Source organism: Schistocerca nitens, chromosome 2 (assembly GCF_023898315.1).
Source record: "Schistocerca nitens isolate TAMUIC-IGC-003100 chromosome 2, iqSchNite1.1, whole genome shotgun sequence".
Lineage (NCBI taxonomy): Eukaryota > Metazoa > Arthropoda > Insecta > Orthoptera > Acrididae > Schistocerca > Schistocerca nitens.
In genome coordinates, this window is record NC_064615.1 from 45,502,543 (window position 1) to 45,515,362 (window position 12,820).

The 12,820-nt window shown below is 44.2% G+C and overlaps 1 protein-coding gene across 1 annotated transcript in view; it reads right to left on the bottom strand.

Moving 5' to 3' along the window:
- The window catches only part of LOC126234828 (reversion-inducing cysteine-rich protein with Kazal motifs), a 383,413-nt gene that overhangs the window by 53,358 nt on the left and 317,235 nt on the right, over positions 1-12,820 (bottom strand). Inside the window, exons 8-9 of the mRNA XM_049943570.1 lie at positions 11,903-12,146; positions 7,594-7,870 (exon numbers count right to left, since the gene is read on the bottom strand). Of these exons, the coding sequence (XP_049799527.1) occupies positions 7,594-7,870; positions 11,903-12,146 (521 nt within the window). The remainder of the gene's footprint in view (positions 1-7,593; positions 7,871-11,902; positions 12,147-12,820) is intronic.

Genomic DNA, 12,820 nt, shown 5'->3' on the forward strand with positions numbered 1-12,820 from the left:
CCTCCACTCCCTCCACTACTCCTCCACTCTCTCTGCCGGTCTCCTCTTCTTTCCTCTCTCTGTCTCCTCCTTCGCCTCTACCTAATCCTTCAAAAATGGTTGAAATGGCTCTGAGCACTATGGGACTTAACTTCTAAGGTCATCAGACCCCTAGACTTAGAACTACTTAAACCTAACTAACCTAAGGACATCACACACATCCATGCCCGAGGCAGGATTCGAACCTGTGACCGTAGTACCTGATCCTTCCCCCCCTCTCTTTCCATTACTCTTACTCTCTCTCTCTGTCTCTGTCTCTCTCCCTGTCTCCTCCTCTTTCTGTTCTCCTTCCATCTCTCCCCTTTCTATCTCTGTCTACCCCTCTCTCGTCTGTCTGTCTCTTCCTATTCCGTTTTTCTGTCCACTTTTTCTCCCCTCTCTCTGTCCTTCCGCCCTCTCTCTATGTCTATCTCTTCTTCCTACATTTCTCTGCCAATCTCCTCCTCCTCCCCTTTGTCCAACTCCTTTTACACCCGTGTTTTGTCTGTCTGCTCCTCTCCCCCCCCCCCCCGCCGTCCCCCAATCTCTGACCATCTGCACCTATTCCCTTTCCGCCGTCCATTTCCCCCTTCCCTTCTCTCTGTCTGTCTCCTCTTTCTTGCTTCTTTGTGCTCACCTACCCCTTCCCCCTCTCTTTCTGTCCTCCTCCTCTCCTCTTTGTTATCACCTCCACCTCAGTAGGAGGCTTCCGGTTCTTACCCCCACAGTGTAACTTTCCATGTAGTAAGTAGTATGGCCAGCCGCTGTGGCCGCGCGGTTCTAGGGGCTTCATTCGGGAACCACGCGGCTGCTACGGTCGCAGGTTCGGATCCTGCCTCGGGCATGGCTGTGTGTGATGTCCTTAGGTTAGTTAGGTTTAAGTAGTTCTAAGTCTAGGGGACTGATGACCTCCGATGTTAAGTCCCGTAGTGTTTAGAGCCATGTGAACCATTTTTTTCTTTTTTGTTTTTTTTTGTAGTATGACCATCTATCCATGGTTTTGTCCGTGTACATACAAGTCGAGTTCATTTCATATATATTTAACATGCACTGATAAACCAACACATTATGACCGCTACCCAGAGCGACGTTGGATGCCGCCTGCTGGCGTTGCGGGCACGTGACGCACGTAACAAAAATATGAAAGCGGAGTAGACATGGACAGTGGGTCACCCTGGCAAAGATATGGGCTCTAAATGGGGAATCCATAGAGATAAGTGACTCTGACAAAGTGCAAACTATTATTATACAGAGCCTGTGAAAGAGTTATCATGAAAACCGTGAGGCCGGTCTTATGTCCATGTGCTACTGTCGTGAGCATCTATGGAAAGGGGTAGGAGGACAGGGAAACTACTACTAGGCGCTAAGTGGTTGGACGCCCACGATTCTTTACAATACGTGGGGTTCGGAGGCTTGTCTGCACCGTAAAGTAGAACAGATGGTGTTTTGTGCCACCTCTGCTGAAAGAGCACAATACCGGAGAAATGACAAATGTTTCGGAGCACACTGTTCATCGTACATTGTTGAACACGGAGCTCCGCAGCAGACTATCCCTAGGTGTTCACATGTTGACCCAATGACATCGTCAGTTATGATTACAGTGGAAACGAGGCCATCGGGATTCGACCATCGATGAATGGCAACGTGTCGGATCTTCGGATGATTCATATTATTGCTACACAAGGCAGATGGTCGTTTCCACAAACGCCATCATCGAGGTGAACGGCGGCTGGTACCGTGCTGCCCCTCATGGACGCCGGGTGGTGAGAGCAGTACTATACTATGAGAGATATTCTTCTGCGTTTACATGAGATCTGTGGTAGTAATCGAAGACTCGCTGACAGCTGCGTACCACCTGCATCCCTTCATGCTTTATGTCTTCCCCGACGGCGATGTCATCTTCCAGCAGTGTAACTGTCCGTGTCTCGGAGCCACAACCGTGCTACAGTGGTTTGAGGACCATTACAGTGAACTCATGTTGATGTCTTGGCGACAAAAGTTGCTTCACGGAAATTCTATGCAACTCATCTCGGTCGCTATCGGACGTCATCACCGCGTACGCTAATCGGCGGCCAGTTATTTACGCGAATTACATGACCTGTGCGTAGATATGTAATGCTATATACTGTTGGATCCCTGATGTGCAGAACCAGTGATGTATTTCATTAGAAAGACGGACGAACAAGCTATTAAGCAGGTGGTCATAATATTTTGGCTCACCATTGTTTTTCGTCCTTATTTGTACACACTCTTCACATGTAGCTCTTACAAATTTCGCTCTTTAATTTCGTTACCACGCACCTGTTGATTTATGATGTCACAGCTCTGGAGCTATGTATAGGACAGTGATGTAATTTTGCAAGTACATTTTGTGGCATACGTGAATACTGACAGTAAAATGTGTAACACACACACACACACACACACAGTGTGCAGTAAGGCCGTGATAAATTTCAATATCATGCCTGATGCGGCAGTTTTGTGCACGAAGAGTGGAAGTGTAGTAAGCACTAAACTTTCCTTCCATCATTTTTTGTGGGTTGTCAGCGCGAGAAATTTTCTTGAAGGTTCGAAATTAGGTGCTAAGTTTATTGCAAGTCACTAAGTGCTCTCAGTCTCAAATAGAATGAATAAAGTCTGGAGATTTGCGCATCGTCGGCTACACTTCTTTATCACCCTCACCCCTTTGATAGGTAGGACAGACAGTAAGTGATGTGTGTACTAAGTTTGGCTGCAATAGGTCCAGTGGTTTAGGAGCAGATGTGGAACGTACATACATGTGAACATCCATTATTCTTATATTTATGGACTTAGACTATTGATTTTGGCGAGAGTTACACAATCCTCATAAAAATTACTCAGTTGTGTATTCCGCAACAGCAATACGTAAACAATCTGAAACGTTCTATTTAAGTATAACGTGTGTTATAACGAACGTTGTAAGACATGTTCGCAATAACACATATTATACCTCAACAGAAGCACTTTTAAGCGGGCCAATTTAGAGCAGCAGAGGCACCACAGGACATTTTAATTTCTACCGTTTATACTTTTACAAATAAATTCATGAAACTTTGTCAGCATGACCAGGAAGAATTCAGGATTCACACTCATAGCAGTGGAAGTCGAAAAACACAATACAATAAATATTTTTTACATGTGAAGTTTCATAGCTTTTTCACTTACTATTGGCTGCATTTCTTGCTGTAGGTACACTCTTCCTCATAAGTTAGAGAGATTTTTCGGTGAATTTTGCACACGATACAAACCATACTTACAGGTGTATGAAAATTTAGAATTTTCCAAACTTGTTATAAACTGTGGTAAAAATTGAGATGCTAACTATAAAATTTTAGATTTTTCTAAACATGAAGAGTAAAATGTAACAGCTCATTCATTTTCTCATAAATTAAATAAGTTCTAGAGTTTCATACACGTGTAAGTATGTTTAGTTGTTGTTGTTGTGGTCTTCAGTCCTGAGACTGGTTTGATGCAGCTCTCCATGCTACTCTATCCTGTGCGTATGCTGTGCAAAATTCATCGAAGAATCTTTCTTACTCATGAAGAAAAGTTTACCTGTAGCAACAAATGCAGCCAATAATAAGTGAAAAAACAATGAAATTTTACATATAAAATATTTATTTTATTATGTTTTTGAACTTCCACTGCTATCAGTGTGAATCCCAAATCCTTCCTGGTCATGCTGACAAATTTTTATGAATTTACTTGTAACAATACAGACAGTGGGAATTAAAATGTCCTGTGGTGCCTCTACTGCTACATGTCGGCCCAATTGACATCCTACACCGTTACATAACTTATGTCTTGACCACACTTATATTTTTCTTCAACCTTGCGCGTTTCAAGTTTCCGTCACTTTCAAAACCAACGCTATGTCAGTCATATAAAATCATTAGATATTCACATATAAAATATTTATTTTATTATGTTTTTGAACTTCTACTGCTATCAGTGTGAATCCCAAATCCTTCCTGGTCATGCTGACAAATTTTTATGAATTTACTTGTAACAATATAGACAGTGGGAATTAAAATGTCCTGTGGTGCCTCTACTGCTACATGTCGGCCCAATTGACATCCTACACCGTTAAATAACTTATGTCTTGACCACACTTTTATTTTTCATCAACCTTGAGCGTTTCAAGTTTCCGTCACTTTCAAAACCAGCGCTATGTCAGTCATATAAAATCATTAGATACATTGAATCACGTCAACATTCTCGAGCACGAGACAAGTGTAGACTGCGAATCTGTCTTATGGAGCGCTATGGTGTCTAAATTCCGCTGCAGAAGATAGGAGTTTCTTGGGCTGCTAATGCTTTGTCGTGTAGAGAGCCTAGTGCATAGTACCGAGCGAGGTGGCGCAGTGGTAAGACACTGGACTCGCATTCGGGAGGACGACGGTTCAATCCCGCGTCCGGCCATCCTGATTTAGGTTTTCCGTGATTTCCCTAAGTCACTCCAGGCGAATGCCGGGATGGTTCCTCTGAAAGGGCACGGCCGACTTCCTTCCCCATCCTTCCCTACTCCGATGAGACCGATGACCGCGCTGTCTGGTCTCCTTCCCCAAACCAACCAACCAACCAACCTAGTGCATAACGCAGTAGAACTAAGGCGGTGCCTTGGGCACTAGTAGTTCCGTGGTATGTGTGTTGTGTCCGATGGTGATTGGGGAACAGCGTTCGTATGTTGTCCCATGTGTTGTGGTGGAATGATTCTCGTCGACAAGGACCAACTAAGAACCTGTGGATTCACTTCCCTTGATTAATGTATGGCGTAAGCCTGTTCAAAGGGAAAGTTAAACAGTAACATCAGTTATCAAGAGCTGAGCGTGGGGAATCACATAATTAAAGTTAAACCTTTTGAATAATAGGAACATTTAGAGGCAGATATGAATTTTTTAAATGAGAATCTGTAGATTTTAGAGGGTCTTTTAAATTATTCTATGTTTCTAAGACTACACAATTTTTAATGCTGCATGGCTGAAGTTTAATCTTTCGACTGTTTGGAATCAAATAAAATATAAAATTAAAACCACCTTTTCTGTCTATATTTCGAATGTAATTTATTATTGGACCAGTTTCGACTTTTCAGTACGCCATCTTCAGGTTCCTTGATCAAGTTATAGGGGGAATCCAAACTCCAGTGCAGACGAAATAGAGGCAGTAGTAAGCAACCTGTATTCGTAGACTTCCAGTTCGAACAACGCGATGCCTTCATTCATCACTTTTAGACTGCTAGAGAAAAAAAATGGTCAATTGTTTGTCTAGCAGCCTTCAGTTGATGAACGAATAAATCGCGTTGTCGAAATTAGAAGTCTACTGATACCAGTTACTTACTGCTGGCCTCTATTTAGATTACACAGAAGGTTGGGTTTCTTCCACAAGCTGATCAGTAGGCCTGTAGACGGGCAGGCGGAAAAGCCGAAACTGGTCGCGAAAATAGATTACATTCGAAATATAGACGGCTGAAGGTGTTTTTAATTTTACATTTGATACTGAACCAGTGAAGTCCGTCAGCCATCTTGTTCAAAGGTGTACTTATAGGGGCACTTGAAGTCTATTTTGAAATTTTTGAATTAAATTAGAATCTATGGATTTTTGAATTTTTAAGGTTACATATTTTATTAATATTGCATTTATAAACATTAAACACAATATCCATCCAGAATGTCTTCATATGCACCTCATTCCGTATTCATCTCATATATTTTGTTGCCTGCTGTATGGAAGAGGTGGCGCTTGGGCCATGGTTGTTACACCGATGACAGTAACAGGTCTGTGGCCAACACCACCTTCCAAGCCAGTGGTCACTCAGCCAGGACGGTAATCCCACCGTAGCCCGCAAAATTATTGAGCCTACCGAAAATAAATACAGGGTGCGTCAAAAAAATGTATACACACTTGGAACTGTCATAGACAATTTATTTCCCGTTCTACAAGGTTAAATACCTGTGAGAAAGTAATTTTGTTTCCTCAACAGGTGGCAGAAGTGGCAAGGAAGTAACTGCAACATGGCGGACGTGAGTTTGAGTTTTGAAGCGCGGAAGCAGATAATTAAGTGGTACTGGAAGTTTGGAAATGTAGCTGCGGTTCGAAGACAGTGGAGAAGTGAGTATGGTACAGAACCACCTTCAAGGTTAACAATTACATGTCTACGAGACAAATTCGAAATTCATGGAACAGTGTGTGATGTGCATAAAGGTCGATCAGGGCGACCTCGTACAGCTACAAGTGATGATTTCACAACTGCGGTCTTGGAACTGTTTCAGCGTTCGCCTCAAAAATCTTCAAGGCAAGCAGCACGTGAGAGTAATGTAAGTGCTAGTAGTGTGCTACGCATTCTGAAGAAAGGCAAGTTTCTTACACAGGAAACAGCTAAGTGACGACGATCCAGATCGAAGGTTAGAATTTTGTGAATGGGTTCAGGAGATGGTGAGACGTGAACCGGGATTTATGGGTAGCATAATTTGGTCGGATGAAGCCCAATTCAAACTCTATGGAACTGTCAATAGGCACAATTGTGTGTACTGGGCTGAAGATAATCCTCACATTACAGTTGAAAAGGCTGTGAATTAGCCTGGAGTAAATGTGCGGTGTGGTTTGTCTTCAAGGGTACTCATTGGGCCTTACCGCTTTGAAGATACTGTTACTGGAGAAACGTACCTAACAATGCTTGCTGACACCATATTCCCTGCCATTCGTGCGTTATACTGTTATGATGAGTTTTATTTCCAACAAGATGGTGCCCCGCCGCACTATCATAGGGACGTACGAGCACACCTGGATCACAATGTACCAGGCCAGTGGATAGGACGCAGGGGACCAATCGAGTTTCCTGCACGCTCTCCAGACCTCACACCGCTGGATTTCTTCTCTTGGGGCACAGTAAAAGATGAGGTGTGCAAACGTAAACCACGTAACCTGGACACACTTTGGAATGAGATTCAGGCGGTGTGCCCAGAAATCTCATTGGACACTTTGGAACGATGTACGGAATCAGTGGTGACTCGTACTCAGAAATGTATTGATGCTGAAGGCCACCAGCTTGAACATTAATCACACTTGCAAAGTACATTTATTTTTCCAATTGGACTTTAAGCTTTCCATTTCCAGAAATTTAACATTGTAGAACGGGAAATAAATTTTCTATGACGCTTGAAAGTGTCTATACAGTTTTTTTGACGCACCCTGTATTTCAATAAATGGTATTCAGGGCAACCTCCTCAGTTAATAAAAGCCCAGCCCTCCGCTCCCAACCACTAAAATCTCGGTTGGTGGTAATGGGGAGATGAAGAGGCGTAACCGGATACACTAGAACGGAAAGAAGCATCCAAAACCAGTTTTCGGTCTGAAGCCCACAACAATTGCAATGTGATCGAAGCAAGTACATCGTACTATTAATTAGGAAATATGTTTCCTGTATCATAGGTAGAATGCAGTTGTATACACTCTGTGACTGTAGTGTTACCACTCAAGGGCAATGCACCGACAGACGAACCACCTTGTGTACCAACAGCACAGCAGTAACTTGGCCCTGGAGTGGGCGCGACGTACTTGCATATCCTGTTGATGTGCGTCTCCTGGTGGCAGGGCTTGATCTGCAGCATGCAGGCGACGGTCTTCCAGGCGTGCGCGGAGCACTGCGAGATGTTGAGCAGCGGCAGCGAGAAGCCGGGGAGCCCCAGCACGCCGTCCTGCAGCCACACCGCCATGTCGTAGCGCGCCGCCTCGTCCGCCGTCTGGCTGCAGCTGCGGAACAGCTCCGTCGGCCGGTTGTTGAAGTTCGAGCAGAAGCTCAGCCCCTCGCAGCCCAGCTCGCACGGCTCTTCCACTGAAATAAGTAAAAAAACTCAGTCTACAGCCACCCTCTTCCTAATCGTGATTGTTGGTTTCAATTTACAGATACACTGCCCGATTCAGTTAAAGGGTCACTTTTCCAAAACCCCATGGTTGTCTCGCCACAAAGTACGCTTCGACACACGCGAAAAAAAGGTCATAGCTCAGAAGTTCGGGTCAGGTGTGAGGTGGCTTAACCCTATCAATACCAACTAATTTTACATAACATGTATCAGCGGGATGGGGATACTTTATATCCATCTTAAATGAAGCTAAAATATGAGCAGAAGCTTAGCCCTTCGCAGCCCAGCTCACATGGCTCTCCCACTGAAATCAACAAAAAAACTTAGTCTACAGCCACCCTCTTTGTAATCGTGACCGTTCGTGTAAATTTACAGATACACTGGGCCATTCAGTTAAAAGGTCAATTTTCCAAAACCCCATAATTGTCTCCTCCCAAAGTACGCTTCGATACAAGCGAAAAGAAGGTCATAGCTCAGAAGTTCTTGTCAGGTGTAAGGTGGCTTAACCCTATCAATATCAACTAATTTTACATAACACGCATTATCGGGGTGGGGATACTTTATACGAGGGCTATCCACAAAGTACATTACGTTTTCGTTTGTGTCCGTTAGGGGCGGGGCTAGCGCGACCATCTTGGTGTCATGGCATTCCGCTGCTCAGTCGGCATCCTGCCGTACTAGTGAGAGGTTCGTGCTGTACTCCGTTGAGTTACTGTGACAGTTTGAAATGTCAGCGTCAATTGAAAATGCCGCGATGTGTGAAGTGCGTGCTTTAATAAGGTTTCTGACTGCAAAAAACTGTACACCGATAGAAATCAATTGGCAACTTTGTGAAGTGTATGGAGACAACATAATCACTGAAGGTGGAGTGCGTCAATGGGTCACAAAATTTAAAAATGGCCGAACTAACGTTCACGACGAAGAGCGAAGTGGAAGACCCAGCATAGTGACTGCCGAACTTGTCGAAAAAGTCGATGCCGCGGTCCGTGAAAACCGTAATTTCACAATAACGGAACTCTCTATGAGTTTTCCACAAATTTCACGAAGTTTGTTGCACGAAATCATTACCGAAAAGCTTGGTTACCACAAGTTTTGTGCAAGATGGATACCAAAAATCTTGACAGAGATTCACAAAAATCAGCGAATGGCTGCAGCGTTAACGTTTTTGGACGCTTACGAGAAAGATGGCGACTCATTACTCTATCGCATCGTTACTGGTGACGAAACATGGGTTAAGCATGTGAACTGCGAGACAAAATTGCAGTCAATGCAGTGGGGGCACACAAATTCCCCCCAAAACCCCAAGAAATGCATGCAGACAATGTCGGCAAGGAAGGTGATGGCGACTGTCTTTTGGGACAGAAAAGGTGTGATTTTTGTGCATTTCCTGGAAAGAGGCACTACAATAAACTCTCAAAGGTATTGCCAAACTCTGCACAGCCTCAGAAGAGCAATACAAAACAAGCGCAGGGGAAAGTTGGGCTCAAAGATCTTGCTGATTCACGACAACGCCCGGGCCCACACGGCAAATGCCACTCGTGAAGTTCTCGAATCTTTTACGTTGGAGTTGTTTCCTCATCCGCCGTACAGTCCCGACCTGGCACCGAGCGACTTCCACTTATTCCCAGCAATGAAGAAGTGGTTGGCTATGCAGCGTTTTGATGACGACGCACAGCTTCAAGAAGAGGTAACCACGTGGTTGAAGGCGCAGGCGGCCGAATTTTACGAGGAAGGAATTTCCAAGCTCGTCCATCGCTACGATAAGTGACTTAATTTAAATGGCAACTATGTAGAAAAGTAGTATTTAAGTGTGGCTTTCATCTGTATACAATAAAAAAATTTCCAATACTTTATTTATTTTTAATTCCAAAACGTAATGTACTTTGTGGATAGCCCTCGTATACAGGGTGAGTCGCGTAAGACGTAACACCCTCATTATTCCGGGGGCGCCGGCCGTGGTGGTCTAGCGGTTCAGGCGTTCAGTCCGGAACCGCGCGACTGCCTCGGGCATGGATGTGTGTGATGTCCCTAGGTTAGTTAGGTTTAAGTAGTTCTAAGTTCTAGGGGACTGATGACCAGAGATGTTAAGTCCCATAGTGCTCAGAGCCATTTGAACCAATTTTTTATTCCGGGGGCGATTGCACGTATCGACAAGCAGTGTTCGGCGAATCATAGCCGACTATGGGGCACATACTTTGGTACATGCACAATAATCACAACGCTTATATTGACCGAGATAATGAGGCAAGTTCATGTTTTTTAAATGGGACGCTATACTTTTTTTACCATCATTCGAACGCTCTGGAAAAGACGCGTATAGTGATGTAACGCATGTTGATATTGTGATTCAAACTTTGCTTAAAAGAGAGCGGATGAGGATTTACCTACGTAGCGTAGGCAGTGCATGCTGCATAGAGCAAGGCAACTCGGCCCGAGGGTCGCGCGAGGCGTGTTTACGGTCTGCAGCCGCTTCCGACCGCCTCGACCTCCAATCGTGCAATATTTCCCAGCATCTTTTAAGCGAAGTTTGAATCGCAATAGCAACATGCGTTAAATGACTATACGCGTCTTTTCCAGAGCGTTCGAATGATGGTGAAAAATGTATGGTGTCCCATTTAAAAACACGTACTTGCCTCATTATCTCGGTCAATATAAACGTTGTGATTATTGTGCACCCACCAAAGTATGTGCCCCATAGTCGGCTATGATTCGCCGAACACCGGTTGTCGATACGTGCAATCGCCCTCGGAATAATGGGGGTGTCACGTCTTACGCGACTCACCCTGTATATCCATCTTAAATGAAGTTAAAATAAGACGAAACTCGTTAATTGCTATTGAGTTATGTTATTTTCAACGTAATTTTGAAAGAGATACTTGAAGTGTAAGTAAGGTCCTGAATCTGGAAATAGTGAATATGACATTCACTGTGGAAAGGGACATCTGTTACAAAGAGTTGCATTTTTGGGTTAAGTTTATTTGAAACATGTAAGACGTTTATGTAATCTGGTACAAGAATGTATTATAAACAATATCATTTTTTCAAAATTTAGAAATTTAAAGTAAATGATTAAAGTGCAATCTTTTCAAAAGGCGTGCACAAAGCACGACTTCCCCCCTTCCTTCCAAAGTACGACGTCACAGTACTCTTCAATTACCGTCTCGTTCAGCACACAGTTCTCTCCATGTTTTGAGCTAGCGGATGATGGTTTCTCGCGTTCCCTGTATTTGGTATAAATCTTCGCTACGGTGCTCCTTGAAACACCAAGCACTTCAGCTACCTTGATTATGCAAGCACCCACCATACGACCACTAACAAGTTGCCCACGTACGAAATGACTCCGACATAATGCACTCACAACTACACAGGACACAGTTCTGACCGCGACAGACATTGCATAGCGTTGAAGGAGCGCAACCAGCAAGCTTGGGTAGCATCTACATTTATGTTCTGCATTTATGTTTTTGTCCGGCCGCTGTACGTATGTTTTTTTCAGTCTCAGTAGACGAAGAATTTTACCTGAGTTTCGTATGAGCAACTTCGGAGTGCGCCATTTTCTCAGACTGGAGATATTAGTTAGTTACATAAATAAATTACATTGGTGGAGCAGAAGCACGTGTCTGAGTGTATCGCATCAGATCGGATACGTGGACGTTGCTGGCACCGGTCAACAGCGTCATTATATACCCGAATTTTCCCTAGGCCTCTTACAGTAGCAGACTTGTTGAATGTCAGGAGTAATTCTTACGACCATACGACTTTTCATGCCAGTAAGAGTACGATTTCCGACAAGCAGGAGAGAGTTGTCGGTCTCGAAAACTGACATACGGCTGGGCGAGCGGTGTGCTGGCCACATGCCGCATCCACTGACGCCCGTGAGCTGAGGATGACACGGCGGCCGGTCGGTACCGTTGTGCCTTTATGGCCTGTTCGCGCGGAGTTTAGTTATAGTTTTAGGAGAGAGCTGTACGTGAGTGAAAGTGTTGCAGCCTCGTGTGACGTACCTTCGTCGATACAGTGGATGAGCCTGTCCTCGGAGACCTGCTGCAAGCAGTTGGTGTTGAACTCGTTCCAGTGCTGGATCCACTCTTTGGAGAAAGTCTTGAAGCAGAGGCGGCGGCAGCTGGAGCTGGCCGCCTTGTAGCAGCAGTGCAGCTTCGCCGAGTCCATGCCCAGCAGGTCGATGCGCGACTGCTTCGTGTCCTCGCTGCGGTCGCGGCTCTGCATGAAGCACTGCCAAAGGTGGTCCTGTGCGGTTTTATAAAGCGAGGAAAGGTGTCAGCCTCGTTGTGTACCTCATGTTTGCACAATGAACGTTAATAACAGTGCAGACCAACAACTGACTAGGTTCTGGTGTAGGGAAATCACGGGAAACCTAAATCGCGATGTCCCGACGCAGGTTTGAACCGTCGTCAACGGAATGCGAGTCCAGTGTGCTATCCACTGCGCCACCTCACTCGATGTCTCCGAACAGACAATAAGTACTCCAAATTACCAAAGTGAAAATATCATTTCACCATAAAAAGAATTTCAAACATCGCTTATAATTTACCGTTAAACAACCAGCTTTGTTACTCACTTTCACAATAATTTGCGGAACGACCACACCACTACCTTCAATTATCGTCACAAATCGGAGAAAGAAATCAATCATAACATATCGTTGAGAGGAGCTTGTAAAGAAACAAATACCACCGGTTATCTTGGCTAATATGTGTGTGTGTGTAGACGAAGTAACTAAACTGGATACTGAATTTAAGGGTAGTAATTAGGATGTGTGTATTTAAAAATTCGAATATCAGTTACTGTTATGATGTTTCCAAATTTATGTACGAGTACTGACTGATCTGAGTTTTCACATCACTGAAATACTTGTAGCATGTAGCTGCCATATCACATCTGATTCATTTGCTAATCTACAC